Source organism: Mustela putorius, unplaced genomic scaffold (assembly GCF_011764305.1).
Source record: "Mustela putorius furo isolate JIRA1106 unplaced genomic scaffold, ASM1176430v1.1 tig00000174_pilon_pilon_pilon, whole genome shotgun sequence".
Classification (NCBI taxonomy): domain Eukaryota; kingdom Metazoa; phylum Chordata; class Mammalia; order Carnivora; family Mustelidae; genus Mustela; species Mustela putorius.
In genome coordinates this window covers 38,192,019-38,211,143 of record NW_025421304.1, presented here as the reverse complement: position 1 = coordinate 38,211,143, position 19,125 = coordinate 38,192,019, and the positions used below count along the sequence as shown (strand labels likewise).

Sequence of the window (19,125 nt, the reverse complement as noted above, 5' to 3'; positions counted from 1 at the left end):
GCTGAAGGCAGAGGCTTAACCCACTGAGCCACCCAAGCACCCCTGTGTTTCCTTTTTTAAAAAATAGATTTATACTGTGGGATTTGTTTCTGATTTCCCTTGGCTTGTTTGTTCTGCTAGTGGAAATAATACAGAGCAATGAGATGCTGATCTTTCTCAGCTTCATAGGAAAACATTCAAACAGAACTAGGTTAGGTAGCAGGTGAACATCCCCTCTATTTTTAACCCCCAGAGGTACCAGGAGCTGATTGCTTCGTACTTAATTTTTTCACACTTGCTTTTTCCTGGGATGGGGGGCATACACCAGACAACCGTCTGGAGGGTTAGGTGCCATTGAGTCTGATGGTCGGAGGAATGGGTTTGATAAAACTGCACCCTCCGTCAGGGCTCTGGGCCCTTTCTCAGCCCAGTGCACCTGCACAGCTCCGCAGGTGCAGACAGGCCAGAGGGAAGCAGCGGGCTCCCGAGCGCATCCAGGGCCTGTGGGTGCCCATGAGCAGCTGTGAAAAGAGTGGTCAGGTGGCATCCAAGGCCCGGCCAGCTGCCGAAACACAGAGGGCTCCTTCCTTCCTCCGTAAGTAGCCCGGAGGGCAACTGAAGGAGAAAAGCAGCCTAACCAAGCCCCCCAGCCCTGCCGCCACATCAGGACACTCTCCAGAGGCCCCGGGCCGCCGCCCCAGGGTTTCCCACTCCAGTCCGGCCAGGCTCGACACCATGCCTCGTCCTGCGGGGAGACCCTCTGGGGAACAGCGGCTGGCATTTAGTGACCGCATCCCCCGCCCCCAGAGGCTACGGGGACCTGGGTCCTCCCGTGGCCTGTCCCCGTCACCCACATGACTCAGGCCTTTCAGACAACGCGAGCATCAAGCAGGGACACGGCAGAGCTCCAGTCCCCCCGAGTGCCCCCCACCCCGGGCGAGCAGCACTCACGCTCAATGCAGCGGCAGCCCGCCCGCAGGCAGCGGATGTAGGCTTCTGTGGACGACTCGCTCCGCAGCTGGTCGCCGGTGAGGTACCTGAGGGAGAGGACGCCGTGGCCATGGAGGGGACAGGCCCGCACCCTGGGGCGTCTTGGGGAACCCTGCAGCCCAAGTGCCCAACATCCTGAATTCTTCCTGTCTAGAAAGATCCCCAGTTAGGATCTGGGCCAGACACAAGCAATCGTGTGGCCATCCTGGGCACAAGTCTTGGGCTCCAGGCCACAGTCACAGGAACGACAGCCATCTTGGTGACCCAAAGGAAGGGTCAAGACTATGTATTCTTTGGAGGAGAATTTGGTCCAGGGGTATCAGGAGTGACACTGACTTATGGCAATCAATTAAAGACCCTACTATCACCCCCCATGCCCCACCACCACGGTGCCCGCTAGGAGGCCATTCGTCCAATGATGGGCCGCCATTGTGGTACCAGGGCTCCAGGCCAAGATCAGGTCTTGAACAACGATTGCTGGAATTCACTATGCTTTGAACTGTGTCCACCAAAACTGACATAAAAATGCATATTTGTACGCACTTTCCCCCATGTCCGTGCCCCACACCCCTTTCAAGAGTTCACGTTCCTTCACTATCCTCTGGGTTTGGTGGCATTCAGCACTCTAAGCCAATGGCCATGGCAAACAATCAGTCTTCCCCTAAGAAGACATCACCTTCCAAAATGCCTTCTGACTCCTGCCTGCGGTGACCCGTGGGAAGGTACCCGTCTGCCGCTCTCTCCAGATGGCCAGGCCCCGAGATCTCCACCCTCTCACCCCACAAGCGGACTGCGCAGGGGAACCTGACTGCAACTTCTCCCTTCCAGTCTACCCTCTCTTCTGAAGTTGGGATAATCGGGATAATGAAAGGTAAATGTGAATGCATTGCTCTCTGACTGCGAAGCGATCGGTGGCTCCTACTGCCCTTCGCTGTGATTTTAAAGGTTCCACTCAAGTGTCCTCGTCTCCTGCCACTCACCCTCCTGGATTGTACCATCTAATAATCTTAACAGACGCCCTCGGCTCCTCCTGCCCCCGGGTCTTTGCACGTGTGGCCCCTCCTTGCCTCGCCGCCTGTACTTCTCTCAGCAACTCCTGTTCATCCTTGAGTAAAAGGAGGCTTTGGGGACCCCTGGATGGCTCAGCTGGTTGGGTGCATGACTCTTGGTTTTGGCTCATGATCTTGGGGTCCTGAGGTCAGGCCCCGCACAGGGCTCCCTGCTTGGCGGGGAGTCTGCTTGTCTCCCTCTCCCTCTGCCTCTGCCCCAATTCATGGGCTTCTACTCTCTCTCTTTCTCTCTCTCAAAAACTGAAAAATAAATCTTTAACACAAAACAAAACAAAACAAGGGAGGCCTTTCCCCTCCGAGTCCCCAAGGACAGGGCTGCTCCTGCTGTCTCCCCTGCTATGCCTCCCGTACCCAGGCACAGGGAACACGCTCAGTAAGTACCAGTTCAATAACTCATCCATTGCTTTGCTGTGGCTCCCCAGAGATGTCTGTGAAAACCAGCTAAAACATGATTAATGCAAATACCAACTGGGAAAGTTGGGAGTACATCCCCACATCCCTTCCAGAAGCTTTTGTACTTTCTAGTCTGAGCAGCGTGGCCTTGGACTCTGCCTGCTCCCACATGCCTCCCTGGAGCGGGGTGCTGGTGCCGCTCGGCCCGACACAGGCTCCCCGAGAAACTCACGTGTTATGCGAAGAGGAGATCCAGTAATGCGACAAGGGGTTGTTCATGTCCTGCATGTCCACCACGTCGTACTTCTCATCCCAGATGCTGTTCTCCCGCGAAAAGAGGTACGTGAGGAACTGGGGGAGTCACAGAGGCGAGACCGTCATGAGGGGGATGTGGACGGTTGGGGCCGGGGATCTCTCTGGTCTCGGCCAATCCCGGGAGATGGCGGCTCTGATTCGGGAGCTCAGAGGAAGGTCTCCTGGCGTCGGGTACCCAGATTTGTCAGGCAGAAGGCTCAGATCACAACAGGACAGACAGACACCTTTCACTCACCCGTGTGATGTTTCCCTTTAATGTGAATCCGGAGATAGTGGATACTACAAACGTACCTGCCTCCCGCGCGTAAGATTTAAGGCATAGCAATACCATGAGTATCTGTAAGCTCACCGCCCAACTTAAAGCAAAAGAATATCACCAGTCGGGGCGCCTGGGTGGCTCAGTGGGTTAAGCCGTTGCCTTCGGCTTAAGTCATGATCTCAGGGTCCTGGGATCGAGCCCTGCATTGGGCTCTCTGCTTGGCAGGGAGCCTGCTTCCCTCTCTCTCTCTGCCTGCCTCTCTGCCTACTTGTGATCTCTGTCTCTGTCAAATAAATAAATAAAATCTTAAAAAAAAAAAAAAAAGAATATAACCAGTATCCTAACATGGAAAAGGCAGGAAATTTCCTACCCCAATACCTCACTCAAAAAAAAAAAACAAAACAAAACCAGCCGGAGCGGCCCAGGGCTACTCCCTGCTGCCCGGAAACAGCCTTCGGCGAGGCAGGGGGACCCCGGTCCTCCTCTCAGCCCCACCTCCCCAGCTGCTTCACCCGGGGCAGACGCAGACGTCCCATCGCCTTTTCAATCTGGTCGCCACGCTTGCGCTGTGAGACACTCCCTGGCGGCAGACGTGGTCTGGTGGGCAGAGCCAAGCACCCCCCCAGGACACACAGCCCAGTAGAGAAAGATGAGCAAGACCGAAGGCGGGAACTCAGAACCTAGAAGAAAAGCAGCTCTCAACCAACAGGGTCAGTTGGGGGGCGGACGACAGCAAAGCCTTCTGAGGGAAGAGAACTGGAACAATGAACTCCAGGGGTCACAGACGTGAGTCAAAAAGATAAGCCGAGTTGACAAGGAGCCCGCTCACCTCATCGACAAACAAGAAGGGCTCGGCAGTCTCCCTCATGGTGTCATCGATGAACTTAGTCATCCGCTCTCGGACTTTGTTCAGATCCTGAGCCCAAAGCTCCTTTGAGTGACAGAGAGAGAACAGGAGATCATCAGAAGCAGGACTGGCAACACCCTTCCTCTCTCAGGATCCGGTTTCCATCAAAGACCAAAATATCAACCTATTTCAGATTCACATGCAATCAAGGGCCTCACAAATACCTTGTGACTCTGTACCTCACAAATACCTTCTATAAAGGACCAAAGGGTTGAATAATTTAGTCTTTGGGTCATGGCCACTCAAATTTCTGCTCCTGTACTGCAAAAAGCACCATAGACAAAACATACACAAATTGGCATGGCTGTGTTCCAATAAAACTTTATTTACAAAAAGCAGGTGGTGTGCCGGATTCGGCCCGTGACCAGAGTTTGCCAACTCCTGCCCTCTGCCAGCTCCTTACATTTACTGGCATGAAGAGGCCATTGAGTCAGGTCAGAGTGCTTGGTTACTCACTTGGCTGACCCCAGCAAGCTACAGCCCTCCCATGCCCCTCATCTATTACATGAGAATACTTTCCAGCTGCGGTTTCTGTGAAAGACCGTGTGAAATAGGATTATGGATTTAACCCAGCCTCTGGTATACAGACACTGGTCGGATCCCGGCAGCTGGCTCAAACCATCTTTCTCCTTGGACGGTCACCTCCGTTAGTCCGTGTAACTCTGCAGGTTGTATGTCATCATTGGAAAGAGGAGGAAACAGAAACTCAGGATGTTCCGTGACAATCCCAAGTTCACACAACTAGTAAGGAGCAGAGTGAGGGTTCCAAATAAATTGACACGGAGGGTGTCCTCTTTTCAAAGAGTCAGCCAAGTCAGGGTGCCTGGGTGGCTCAGTGGGTTGAACCTCTGCCTTCAGCTCAGGTCATGATCTCAGGGTCCTGGGATCGAGCCCCATGTCAGGCTCTCTACTCAGTGGGGAGCCTGCTTCCCCCTCTCTCTGCCTGCCTCTCTGCCGACTTGTGATCCCTCTCTCTCTCTCTCTCTCTCTCTCCCTGTCAAATAAATAAATAAATAAATATTTTAAAAACGTTTATAAAAAAAGAGTCAGCCAAGTCATGCTGCTCAGAGTTTTGGATAATGTCTGAGACACACATTCAACAGGTCAAGAGCAGCTTCTGGAGCTTAGACGTACAGGAGCCCGTTAGAAAAAGAACACACAGCATAAACTAACTCTACGCTTCTCCTAATTCCTAAAAGCCCATATATTCATAGGCACAAAGACGAAACCTAGCACAGAGAGTAGTCACCTTTGACTCATGTTTTATGGATTTTGAATATTCTAAAACCTTGGCCTTCTAGGATAACAAAAGCAAATGTGCTACCAGATCCATGTGTGCTTGGACGGGAAAGGTCAGACCAGGATGTCAGAGAGAAGCAAAGGCGTAAGGACAGATGCAAATGAGGTGGTGACAAACAGCCTTGCACCGGTGCATGGGTCGCAGATCCACGCTGAGCCTCTGCTGTGGACCCTTGCAAATCTACCTGGATAGGGACACAAAACAGCCAGGAGGCCGGGGAGAAGCCAGTTTATCTGCCCGTGAGGTGTCACGATCTTTGAATAGGAGAACACGAAACCCAAATCGTAGGCTCCCTAATGCAAATGCCTCCCCAGCCCTTGATGCCCGCCAGAAGCCAGGGGTTTCCTCCTTCCTTCTGCTACAAAGCTTTTGCATTTATTAAAAAAAATAGGGGTGCTTAGCCGGTGTAACCTGGAACTAGCCTGGCTGGGAATAAAGAAATTTTCTACCTAAAGGAGCTTCAAATACCAATATTCTGGGGATTAAAAAAAAAAAAATCTACCTACTTGGTATAGGGTCTAGTGCCGGCAGCACTGGGCACGGACTACATGCCAGGCTCCATGGTAAATCTTTATCACATAGCGGCTCATTTTGAACTCCCACACCCCCCAGGAGGTACGTATGACTCTCCACATTGCATAAGTGGAGAAACAGAGACTTCAGCCATTGACCGAGACCTGACCATGAGCCCGAGGCCAACCCAGGGACATCAGTTCTGGAGTCTTCCTTTTACCTGCTCTAGGGCTGGGCTGTGGCACCTTTAACTAGTCCACCAGTGGGAACTTTGAAGTCACTTCCAAGTTTTCATTTCTGTTCAAGATTCTGCCACTACTTCTATAGGACAAGTTCCTATAAGGGCAATTATTTCATCAGAGTATATAAATTTTTTCCCCTCAAAGTTTTTGTTTGAATTGCATATTGCGGGCCCCTGGGTGGCTCAGTCAGTAAAGCGTCTTCCTTTGGCTCAGGTCACGATCCCAGGGTCCCGGGATCGAATCCCGCATTGGGAGCCTTGCTTGGCAGGGAGCCTCCTTCTCCCTCCAACTTGTGCATGCTCTCTCTTTCTGACAAATAAATAAAATCTTAAAAAAAAAAAAAAAGGGGGGAAAAGAAAAGCATGTACCCCTCTTTGCTTTAGGCCACGAGGAGCCCAGTACCCAGTATGTAAGGTGCCCAGACCATGCGCTTGCCCCTTCAGTGCACCCCACTTTAGCTTTTGTCTCAGGGGGTACACACAAGCCCTCTCTTGGTCACTCTGGTTAAGCCCACATGGGGAAAGCACAGCCTCGCCGTGTCCTCGGTCCTCACTCATCAGGCACCGTAGCAGCTACCGCCTTTGTCTGGGCCTCCACATGGCTGACCTTGGGCAAAGCATATGTCTCTGTTCGCTATTTTCCCTACAGTCAATGAAATCTGAATGTGGGGTGTGCGGTGGGTAACATTAAGAAGGTAGTGTTGGTAGGAGGGCAGGACTGCTGTGGTTACGTTTCGTTAATTTAAAAAAATAAAGTTTGTATCTTCAGGAGAGACACAATGAAGCATTTACAAGTGAAATGATCCAGTCTGGGTTTGCTTTAGAATATTCCAGCGACGATGAAGAAGAAGGGGAAGTAAATGAAGAAGAGGGGTCGGGCAGGAGGAAGCCAGGTGTGGAGACGGAGGACAGGTGAAATAAAACCGGAAAACACGTTCATCATTTCTTCATCTCAGTGACGGGCACACGGAGACCCGGGATGCCAGCCTGTCCGCTCCTGTGTCTGAGATGGTCTCCAATCCGGAGTTTTTGGAAAAGTAAATGAACTGAATATTGCTATGAACCTAAAAAAGCTCTAAAAATATAAAGTCTGTAAAAAATAAATAATAGTAAAATGAGATAAGGAGGGAAAAAAAAAAAAGCAAAGACAACTCCAGCGAAACACATAAAAAATTTAAATGCGTGACCATGCACATCTACAAACTCACAGACAGAGATCATTACCCTCCGACGAATTCTGGGAAGCAGGGCTCCCGTCCTCATTTACAGAGGAAACTGGGGAGCAGAAAGGTCAAACCACCCCCGCTTGAGGTCACACAGTTAGTTAAGATGATCTCAGGTTTCTCTTAGTTGAACTGGAGAGTTTCTCAACCGCAACCCTATCGACCTTCGGGCGTTGGGTAACCCCTTGGCGGGGGAGGCTGTCCGGTGCATTTCAGAACGTGGAGCAGCGTCCGGGGCCTCCACTCACTACGTGCCACCAGCCCGCCCAGCTATGACGACCAAACGTGGCTCCAGACATGGCCAGTATGCCCTGTTGGGTAGAGCCACTCTGATGGGAAAAGCACCACCCCAACACAAAGCCCCTTCACTCCGCCACCTGTCTGTCCACAAACATGCCGGGACACTCCCCCATGGGTCACTGCTGAAGGACAGCAGGGCTGTCTTATCCCCTAGAGGACCTGGCAGGCTCGTCTGCCAGGTCCCACCTTCCCATCAACCAGGGAAGGCTTCCAGGAAAGGGACACGTGCCACATGCCGGGAGGGGGAACAGACACCACCTGGTCGGGGGACACACCACCCCCGGACCCTGGACGGCTCTTGCTGTCCCCTTCCTCGGTCTGCGCCTGGGAAAGGGGCCCAGATGAGGCTGTTCTCTTTCCAGAGTCTGAGACACCAAGGTGGCCCTGGACAGGGAGCCCCCGTGTTTCAGACAATCACAGGGGAGGTGGCAGTTGGGGGGAAGGGGAGACGCGCCTCTCACCTGCTGCTCGTGTAAGAGAAAGCGCTGGAAGTCGTGCAGGTAAACCGCAGAGGCGTCCGGCCGGTCGGTGTTGCTGTCCTCGGGGAAAAGGAGGGTGTTGAGACAGAACACAAGCCACAGAAGCTGCCACCAAACACCCTGCGAGGCTCTCTGGGGACACAAGGTGACAGACACTACACCCCCGGCCACAGAGGATACAAGAAGGGGCTGTGACGCCCCAGCCTGGGAGGGGCCCGGAATCTGCCTTTTGCTGCTCCCAGGGATCTACAGAGACCCTCCGGGAGTGTGGCCTCGGGGGACACAGTGCAATAAGGAGAGGAGGTGACAGAGGAAAGAGGGGGGCCAGATCGAGACCCGGAGGGCCAAGGGAGGCTTTCTGGGGGACGCGGCAGCTGAGGGAGTCAGAGAATGAGGGACTCAGCAGGAGGTGGAAAGGGTCTCAGGCAAAGGGAAGCAGGTAGGCAAAGGCTGAAAGACGGAACAACAGAAGGTGGAAAGAGGCAGGAGTGCAGGGAGAGAGCAGTGCAGGGGGCAGGCCTGAGCCACACCGCAAAGGCTTGGGTAGGGCTGGGTAAGGGCAGAGTCTCGGGGAAGCCAACTCTGCAGAAGTGAACAGGGCCCATCAGAGAGTCTCCTCAGAGGCCACAATGCAGACTTTGTTCAGCCACTAAGGGCTCTGAAGCAGGAGTGGGGGGTCAGATGACGTCCCCCCAGATTCTGGACAGATGGGGAGACTCAACCTGAAGATACACTACATGGGCTTTGGGGCAGGCAGAGGCTCCCTGTCGGGATGATTTACTGTTTGAGAGGAGGGAATGCCAGCAGCCTGGTGACAGATGGCCTCGGGGGAGAGGCTGCTCACGGTTACTGAAACACTGGGACCTCGCAGGACCAGAAACCCTGGTCTCTACGGAAAGTGTTTCCATGGAACAGAACTTTCCAGGAAAATCTGTAATTTACCCCAACCATTCACAAGGTGTCAGAGAGAGAGAGAGAGAGAGAGAGTGTGTGTGTGTGTGTGTGTGTGTGTGTGTGTGTTGGGGGGTGTCTTTTTAAATATACGAGATAAAACACATTTTTAGAAGTTCCCTTGACTAAACACTCGGGGTTCAAAGGATTTGATGTTCAGTTAGGATCTGTCCGGATCTGCACCTGCTTTGCTAACCAGCCTCACGGTCTATCACTAACTTTCCCTTAAAATACCGCACAAAAATCACATCTGTGTCACATGGACTTTGCAGTCTGGAGGTTTCTGGTTTAGAAAGGGACAGAAGGATCAGTTGCCAGAGTGTCTTCATCAACCAGGGCCGGTTCGGAAAAGCAGGTCCAGGTCAGCTTACCTCACACCACTCTACGTGCTATTAGCTCTAGGGCAAGCATTCCTCCCAGGCAGACAGCCTTGGGAAACACAGAACACTCCATTTATCCCACGCTCAGGGAGTTAGTACCAACAGTAAAGGTCCTGGGGTGCATGGGTGGCTCAATCAGTTGAGCATCTGCCTCTTGGTTTTGACTCCAGTCATGATGTCAGGGTTGTGAGAATGAGCCCTGTGTTGGGCTCTGAGCTCAGCACAGAGTCTGCTTGAGATTCTCTCTCTTCTCCCTCTAAACCTCTGCCAGCTCACTCACACTCTCTCTAAAATAATAAATCGGGACGCCTGGGTGGCTCAGTGGGTTAAGCCGCTGCCTTCGGCTCAGGTCATGATCTCATGGTCCTGGAATCGAGCCCCGCATCGGGCTCTCTGCTCAGCAGGGAGCCTGCTTTCCTCTCTCTCTCTCTCTCTGCCTGCCTCTCCATCTACTTGTGCTTTCTCTCTGTAAAAAGTAAATAAATAAAATCTTTAAAAAAATAAAATAAAATAAAATAATAAATCAATCTTGGCGTGGGGGGTGGGGGATAAGAACAATAAAGGTCCTGACAAGTCCTGCAACACTTACCCTGTAATAATAATACCACTGTCCTTATTCACAAGCCCTTTGCCATCCCACACACTGTGTGTAGCACTTTATATGCGTCGACACATTTTACTTCACTTGAGCCTGCTTAACCCGGAATTTCCCAAACTCCTTTCTGGGAAAGCAAGTCCTCAAGCATACGTGCTTCTCTATATAGAACCTTCTGGGCCACCCTCCTACCCTGCCACAAACCCCTTTGCTGTTCCTGTTTATCCATGCCACAGGCTCAGGAAAGACAACTCCCCAGTAGGAGACCTTGTCCCAGTGCAGACCAGTGGCTGCCCGCAGAGGTGGTCCTCTTGGCACCAGCCGACCCAACTAGGAGGGCCCATGTGGGCACCTGTTCCCAGCACAGCCACCCTGAACATAACCCCAGAAGAGATGCCTCACCCCAAGATGAACACAGAAGAATCTTTTTTGAATTCATCAAGAATCTGAAATATAAAACAAAGAGAAACACATTTAAAAAAATAAGAACATTAGATAAGGTGAGCCGCTCAATGCAAATAAATGGTTTTTTAATTAAAAAATTATAATTGGTATGAACTATACATAGGCAAATATGAGAGAAACTCATAAACAAAAGGGAGTCGTCTTCCTCACCCTCTTTTTAGTGTTACTCCTGAGAAGCTACCAACCTCAGTAATTTGGTAGATTTCCTTCTAGAATGTGCTTGATGGATAGTCATTTAATTACATCTTCTATTACATACTTGTCTCTAAACTTCCAGCTGTTCGTTCTACGTGGTCTCTATTATTCTGCAACCTCAAACAGTCTTGCCTCACTACTTTGAAAACCCCATTTTCCATAATACGTCGTACATCACGGATTTTCTGCCCTTGCATTCAGTATTACAAAGGACGACCATAAACAACATTTGTGTCCAGCTGCACAAATGTTTCCATCGGGCAGAATCCTAGACTGGGATGGGGCGCCTGGGTAGCTCAGTGGGTTGAGCTGCTGCCTTCGGCTCAGGTCACGATCTCAGGGTCCTGGGATCGAGTCCCGCATCGGGCTCTCTGCTCAGCAGGGAGCCTGCTTCCCTCTCTCTCTCTCTGCCTGCCTCTCCATCTACTTGTGATTTCTCTTTATCAAATAAATAAATAAAATCTTTAAAAAAAAAAAATCCTAGACTGGGAAGCACCTGGGCAGGTAGGGGTGTGCACATTAACCCTAATACATTCACCACGCTGCTCTCCAAACAAGGTCCCGACCAGCACCTCCACCAGAGAACGCACAATCCTTTCCACACCTTCACTGTTGCATTTCAAGTCTGTAAGATTTCTTTTTTTATTTTTAAGATTTTATTTATTTATTTGACAGACAGAGATCACAAGTAGGCAGAAAGGCAGGCAGAGAGAGAGAGGAGGAAGCAGGCTCCCGGCTGAGCAGAGAGCCCGACTCAATCCCAGGACCCTGAGATCATGACCTGAGCCGAAGGCAGCAGCTTAACCCACTGAGCCACCCAGGCGCCCCTCAAGTCTGTAAGATTTCTGAGCTAAGTTTTCATCTTCAAATTCAAGAGCAAGAAAGAAATACTGGACAGCCTTGTTCCTGCTCTTCACAGCCTGCTGCTCTGACCATGGATGTCGCGATGGCGAGCTCCTCCACCAGGAAGCCCGCGGTAGCCCTCCTGCCAGCTTCCACGGAGACTCCCAAACTCACGGGCCAAGCACCTTACACACGCACGTGCACATGCACGCACACGCAAACACACTCGTACTGTGTCTGCTCCTGGTTAGGTAGCAACACTTAAATGGTCTTTCATTGAGTCTGCGATTGAATAATGTTTCGGAAAAATGCGGGGCACAGGGGTGCCTGGGGGGGCTCGGTCAGTTAAGGGTCTGCTTTCGGCTCAGGTCATGATCCTGGAGTCCCCAAATGGAGCCCGGGCTCAGAGTCAGGGCCCTGTGCTCAGTGGAGAGCCGGCTTCTCCCTCTCCCTCTGCCTCTCTCCCTGGCTTGTACGCATGCATGTGCTCTCCCGTCAAATAAATAAATAAATAAATAAATAAATAAATAAATAAATCTCAAAGAAAATAAATTAGAGCACAAATGGAAATGCAGCCACTGGGATGTTACAAGCAGTTAATGATGTAAACAGCCAAACAGGCCCCCAAGAAGCATCAGGAGATCTGTGTCAGTCTCTGCACGTATGCACTTTTTCCCCCCCTGGAAAGATGACCTACAGCTGTAACTGACATCTCAAAGAAATAGGTCACCCAGAAAGGTTAAGAGCCACTCTTTTAGAAAAACTCAGAAGTACTTCCTTCTATTTACGTGTCATTTCCAGCATACCCATTTCTTTATTTAAAAAAAAAAGAGAGAGAGAGAGAGAAAGGGCGGGACTTGCGGCAGAGCCTGCATGCTCTTTGAGATCTGGACTTACTTGCCACTCAGATCCCTAGACCAACCTAGTGTTTAAAGCCAGATCCCTTCCAAACCCAAACCCTGATACTGGTCTCCTTACACCTGGAGAAAACCCCTTCTTTTCAATGAAGCACAAAAAAAAAAGCCCCACCCCATTTCAGCCAGGTGGACAGCTTGGGACAAAGGAGGTGCCCTTCCTGCACAGATGCTTCCAGAGCCAGAAAACATGGGGAGAAACACCCCAGCTTCCCCTCTCGTATGCCTGTATCTCCATCCCAATCACCCCACTGGCTGGCCCTGCTGGCAGAAGCACATGGGAATGTGTTTTGTTTTTTTTTTAAGTTTTTTTTTTTAAGATTTTATTTATTTATTTGTCAGAGAGAGAGCGCGAGCGAAAGCGAGCACAGGCAGACAGAGTGGAAGGCAGAGTCAGAGGGAGAAGCAGGCTCCCTGCGGAGCAAGGAGCCTGATGTGGGACTCGATCCCAGGACGCTGGGATCATGACCTGAGCCGAAGGCAGCTGCTTAACCAACTGAGCCACCCAGGCGTCCCGGGAATGTGTTTTGGGGATTCGTCCCACCTGCCCCAGGGTACAGAGCAGGGCAGGAAAAGGACTGAAAGCAAAAAGGCTCACCACTTGCTCAAACACAAGCAGAATTCAAAGATGCAACAGAACAGGGCAGGTGTGGCGGTGGGGGTCACGGGGAATGGAACGCAAAAGGCGAGAAGATTCCTGGGCCCATCCAGCAGAGCGGCCAGACACGTACCCCCTGAAGGGGAGTCTGGAGGGAGGGGAGAGGCCTCAAGGGGTCTCTTCCAGAAGGGGTCTCACTCCAGAGTGACGAGCAAGACAGGCAGGTAGTTAGATGGGAGAGTCGAGCTAAGCCCTGGCCCTGCCGGGGATGCACCAACCTTCGGATGCCAAGAAATCAAAGACCCAGCCACGGACACTGTGAGTGCATAGCTGGTGAGGTGAGAAGAAAAAGGAGACAGCGCAGTGTCCCGAAGACCCGTGGCTTTGTCGGCGTGGAGGTCACTAGGGAGAGGACGAGATGAACGGCCGAGGGGTGGCAGGCCTGGACCCATGGCTGGGACAAGGTCAGGAAACGCAGTGGGGGCGAGACGGTGATGCTGATGGAGCTCCTGGAGCGGGTCCCTCCACGGGGCAGAGAAATGGGGCAGCAGTGGGATGGCGGAAACATGTCAGGGAAGGCATTCGGCAGATGCAAGAGGTTACATACAGCATGCCTTGTTGTGACCTAACAACATCTTTAGTGATCTGTGCAAGCTCCACTCCCTCCCCGCTACATTCTCAGTGTGGCCTGGTTTGCAGAGAAGGTCTTTGCAGATGTGACCAGGTGAAAGCAAGGTCCTTCTGGATTAGGGTGGGCCCTAAGGCCATGACTGGAGTCCTTATAAAGGGGGACACGTGAAGCAGGCACGGGCCAGGACAAGGCGGCCACGTGATGATGAGGCAGAAACGGGAGTGTGGGGAGCCCCCAGGAAGGCCAGCGAACAGCAGGTGCAGGGAGAGGGCAGGGGGCAGACCCTCCCTGGAGACGACCGTGGGCGCTCAGCATGGCCAGCGCCGCATGGCGGGGGACAGAGGTCTGTTCTACTCCGCCACTTGCCCGGGGTCTGCTGGGACAGCTCTGAGGACTCAAGAGGGCCTGTCCTGAGCTGGTGCAGGGCAGCCACGACCTCAGTCGCCCGTCGTGCCCACCCCATCAGGAAAGCAATAAAACAAACCCCACATCAGACACAAAAAAACAGACTCTGGGACGACAAGCAGGAGTTCCAAGATGACACATCTAGAACATCAAGGGGTCAGAATGTCCACCCTGGTCTACCTTGGTAGTTGTCCACTGGCCCATACAGTATGGGCAGATGTACACAGAATAAATAACAGCCTCCTAGCAATGACAGAGGAATATTCTGGACGATACAGGCACACAGTAGAGAGACAGCAATTAAGTTATTCTAGCATTACTGTGTGTAGTTATGGGGTCAAAGTCCTCCCCAACCGGGATGTTGCTGGCCCCGTGTGATTCCAGGTGACATCCTTGAACCCTCCGGCCGCAGCCAGGGCTCCGTGAGGTCAGAGGAAGTGTCTGTTTTATCAACCGCTGTGTCCTCCTGGCCCAAACGTGTTGAAGGAATGCCTAAAATAATGGGTAAATTAATTTTCTCTGGGGAAAACTAAAGGCTAAGAGGAAAAGTCACCTCTGACTTGATTCCCAGGAGACAAGGGAGGGGGCCGTGCCACAGGATGGGGACCACAGAAGCAAGGGCCCAGAGGTGTCGAAGTCAACCTGAGGTCAGGGAATGAGTCTCCCCATGGGGCGGTGGGCGGGGGGGCACCCTCCAGGCTGCGGCTCAGCCTACACCTTCTGCGCTTAGCAGCTCACGTGAGCCATTTGGCACCAGGAGGCCAAGGCGAAAACGACACTGACGGGAAAAGCTAACCAGAGATTCTCCACCGACTGCCGAACTGTGGATGTTTCTCCACCCCCCCACCACCATCCAACAGAATAATCTGCCATATTCCCTGGAATCCGCAGGCAGAATGCCATCAGCGAATGTGACTCTCGCCCCCCACTACGCTGGCACCCATGCACAACCTCCAAGAATAAATATTAATCTTTCTCCCAAATGCATAATCCCACGTATCATCATGGGAGGTTTGGGAGACTTTTTCATTTTCTTTTTACTTGTATGCGCTTCTTGCTTCTAGGTAGGAAGTATGCATTACTTGGCTTATACTTTCTTCACACATCAGCATGGAATTTCTTATGAAGGGTTCCTGGTCTGGTGGTCCAGCACAGTGAGGTAGCGAAGGACCCCCTAGGGAAACCCACGGACTCTGACGTCGATGGTCCCGTTGAAGCAGGACACGGAGCAGGAAGACCAAGGCCACCCAGGACTCTCCTCCTCCTGCCTCAGGAAAGGACAGGCTGTCCTGGGGGCCGGCTGTGTGTGGGACTGCTCTCCATGAGCCTTCTTCATCCTCTCAGTAAGCCTGGAGCCGGGACTGTCACCCCAGGTAACAGACAAGACGGAGCGTCTGGAAACAATGCTGCTGTCGGCTATAGTTAACACTGAAGCAAGATCAGTGCCACCTTTAAAAAAAATTACAGCCAGGGGCGCCTGGGTGGCTCAGTGGTTTGGGCTGCTGCCTTCGGCTCGGGTCATGATCTCAGGGTCCTGGGATCGAGCCCCGCATCGGGCTCTCTGCTCCGCAGGAAGCCTGCTTCCCCCTCTCTGCCTGCCTCTCTGCCTACTTGTGATCTCTGTCTGTCAAATAAATAAATAAAATCTTTAAAAAAAAAATTACAGCCATTTTCTCCTTTAACAGGCAAACGAGCAAGAGAAGACGCCTACATTCGGAGCCCAGGGGGTGGCGATGGATGGCAGAGGCTGTGTGTGCTTGTCTGCTGGTACCCTGCAGGGCTGGGGAGGCCCTTGCTCTTGGAATCACACTGGACACGATTTGGGAACTGATGAGTATTTGGAAGATGCTGGAGAGCAACTCTGAATCTTGGGTTTATGGGAGCCCTTGCTAGACAGACTTCTCAGATGGCTCCAGGATGTCCTCCTCCCAGCCCCCACAGCCCTGCATGGTCCCTGCCACTTGCAAAAGTAATGGGACGTACGTGATTATACGTCTATGACTACGAGACGAGCACCTGTCTTGCCGCCTTTGAGGAAGCCAGCACCCATGCAGGGCAGCCTCATCTATGAGGGGGTTTGGGCAGCGTCTAGGAGCTGTGGGTGGCCTCTGACCAGCAAGGCACTGAACCCTCAGTCCTACAAGCTACAGGGCGCTCACTGCTCTACATCCTCCTGGGCTCGGAAGCAGTTCTCCCCCTCGAGCCGCAGAGGAGACCACAGCCTCGGGCTGAAAATGGGAGAGCCCCCAAAGCAGAGAATACAGCAAAGGCATGCTAGAATGCCCACGCTCCGGAAACGGAAAGAACAAGGTGCATCAAGGGGATTCTGCTAGGCAGCTACTGCAGAACCGTAAAGCATTTCCAGAGGAATCTCCCGGAGGATCCGGAGAACAGAGGGTACAGAAGGCCAAGGGGTAAAAACAGTAACTGACCACCGCATCCCACGGCGGTGAAACTCAAGTCCTGGACCAAGAGCAAGAAGGAAATCAGCCAGCCGTCCTCACTGCTGATCAGAGCCTGCGGGTGCCTGATGCCCAGAGCGACTAAGCCAGGGGACTTCACACGTTTGGGAAGGTAGCAGAGCAGGAGTTAGGAAGCTGGGTACTCAAGCTCTTATGAGAGAACTGATACCAGCCGGATTTGCCTCAAAATCCCATGGGCAGAGGGAACTGGGTTAAGAGCAAGATGAAACAGAAGGGCCCTGAGCTGATTGCTGCTGAAGCCGGGGGTTGTCAATCACCATAAACAGTCCTGTCTCCCCAAAGGAGCCTAAGAAATCAGGCTGAGCTTCTAAGAGCACACAGCTGTTGTTTCCCTGGGCTCCGAGCTCAGGAAGCAAATGATATGCTGACCCTAGGGGAGGGGCGTTTACCTACAGGAGCCAAGCTAAGGTTTCTCAAGGTGGCCCCTACCTATAGAGCCTGGGGCTTTGTTGTTCCAATTCCAAGTCAGTTCTGCCCTCTGGTGCAGGAGATTCAAAGTCTTTGGGGCCTGGTAGGCAGCAGAAATCAGTTGAGAGAGCTGGGGGGGGGGGGGCGCGGGAGGGAGCTGGGGCAAACCAGAGAAGGCTTGCTTCCTTCCTACCCAGATGTCTGCACCGGGAACTCAGAACCTATACAGAGCCACGTGTCAGTGTTTTTTCAAAAGCAGCAGAAAATCTAGATCTTAATATGGAATCTCTGAAGTTTTAAATGTAGGCCATTCATTTTAAAAACATTTAAAGCATTAGGTCAAGTGCCATTGAACGCAGGCTCAACAGAAGCGACCTTGGTTGCAGATGTCTTCCCCCCAAACTGGGCAACCTAAGTTACCCCCCAGAGGATTGAGGGATTCTACAGAAATCTGACTCAAATTTCTCCCCCCCTCCCCCTTCCCAAACACACCCACATTAGCCTTAAAAATAACCGTCAACCAAAGTGCAGGTTGAAATAGGTCTTAGGTGGAATTTTATCACAGTAGAAACACACCACCCTGGGCTAACCTGGGCGGGCAGCTGCATTAGCTTCTGTGCAAACCTCATTCTCAAGCTTTGCCTGCCATCTGTCTGAGACAGCAACGTGAAATTTCAAGGCAACCGATTATAAAAACTGTTATTTGCCAACTACTTTTCTGGAGTGAATCGAGCTTTTCTCAACCCTGGTCAATTGCATAAGACAGCAGTTGTCATTATTCTGGTTTTCCCTTGTGCATTGTCACCAACCATTGTCACTGTTCTCCAGAACTGATCATCAATAACACTTACAGGTTTTAACCTAAAAAACATGTTTTGACCAGCTATTAAGGCCGTTTTTTTAAGTTCGTTTGCATATAAAAAAGGGGAGGAAGGTTACGTAATTTAATAAAGTTTTATAACCAATGACCCGATTTCATACCTTCATTTTACAGAGGCGGCTGAGTGAAGCGGGGGAAAGATGACTTTCCCTAAAATCACCTGTGGTGGGTCAAGGTCAAGCTGGGGCTGCAATCCAGGTCTTTGAATCCCCAAAGCCTACAGAGTCTTTCTACTCTATCTGGCAAACCAAGAACTAATGTGTGAAAATGCACACAATGCAGAGGAACGTTTTACTCTACAAAATAATATAATAATAATATAAATAATAATAATATAAAATAATGTATTTTTCCCCAATCTAGGCAGGCTGGAAATGCTACTTCCATGTCTTGGTCTCAGATGATAACAATAAGCGTCTTCTAGCAATGGTGGTTTTTGTGGTTTTGTTTTTGGTTTTTTGTTTTTTTTTTAAAGATTTTGTTTATGTATTTGACAGGCAGAGATCACAAGTTGGCAGAGAGAGAGGAGGAAACAGGCTCTCCGCTGAGCAGGGAGCCCGACACGGGGCCCAATCCCAGGACCACGGGATCATAACCTGAGCCAAAGGCAGTGGCTTTAACCCACTGAGCCACCCAGGCGCCCCCCCCCTTTTTTTTTCCCAAAGCAGGCACCGTGCCCAATGTGGGGATTGAACTCACCATCCTAAGGTCAAGATTGTGCTCTATCAACTGAGCCAGCCACGCACCCCTCCCCCCTTTTAGTGACTTTCAGATGCTCATCATTTAAAAATGCCTACGCTCTTGGGGCGCCTGGGTAGCTCAGTGGGTTAAAGCCTCTGCCTTTAGCTCAGGTCATGATCTCAGTGTCCTGAGATGGAGCCCCGTGTCGGCTTCTCTGCCCAACAGGGAGCCTGCTTCCTCCTCTCTCTCTGCCTGCCTCTCTGCCTGCTTGTGAGCTCTCTCTGTGTCAAATAAATGAATAAAATCTTAAAAAAAAAAAAAAAAGCCTGCACTCTTGACCTTCCCGTCCCAAGCCCTCATTCAGTCCTCCCTAGAGCCCAGGGCGGGCAAGAACCCCTGCCCCCGATCGCACAGACGAGTAGACAGAGGCTGAGAATAGCGGGGGCCGGCCCTAGATCACACAGCTAGCTGCAGAAACCGGAACTCTGGCTCCGAGCCCCAGGTCCTCTCTGCTCTGAACCCACCTCTGCCACCTGCAAAGCCCTTTTCCAACAGCAGTGGCTCCCGTCTGTGGGGTGAACACCGCCCACCAGCAAGGTCTACAGATACTTCACCAACGCCAGTTTTTAAGCTTTACACCTTACAGGACTTTTTTTTTTTTTAATCGCAAAAGTAATATGCTCTTTGGAATGAGTCAAAGAAAATGGAGGTGTGCAAAGAAAAAATG

The 19,125-nt window shown here is 51.6% G+C and overlaps 1 protein-coding gene across 4 annotated transcripts in view; it reads right to left on the bottom strand.

Moving 5' to 3' along the window:
* Nucleotides 1-19,125, bottom strand: part of PLCG2 (phospholipase C gamma 2) — a 142,597-nt gene that overhangs the window by 58,937 nt on the left and 64,535 nt on the right. For all 4 annotated transcript variants that reach the window (XM_045076347.1, XM_045076349.1, XM_045076348.1 and 1 more), the window contains exons 8-12: nt 10,298-10,341; nt 7,952-8,024; nt 3,836-3,937; nt 2,665-2,783; nt 931-1,016 (exon numbers count right to left, since the gene is read on the bottom strand). In XM_045076347.1, the coding sequence (XP_044932282.1) occupies nt 931-1,016; nt 2,665-2,783; nt 3,836-3,937; nt 7,952-8,024; nt 10,298-10,341 (424 nt within the window). The remainder of the gene's footprint in view (nt 1-930; nt 1,017-2,664; nt 2,784-3,835; nt 3,938-7,951; nt 8,025-10,297; nt 10,342-19,125) is intronic.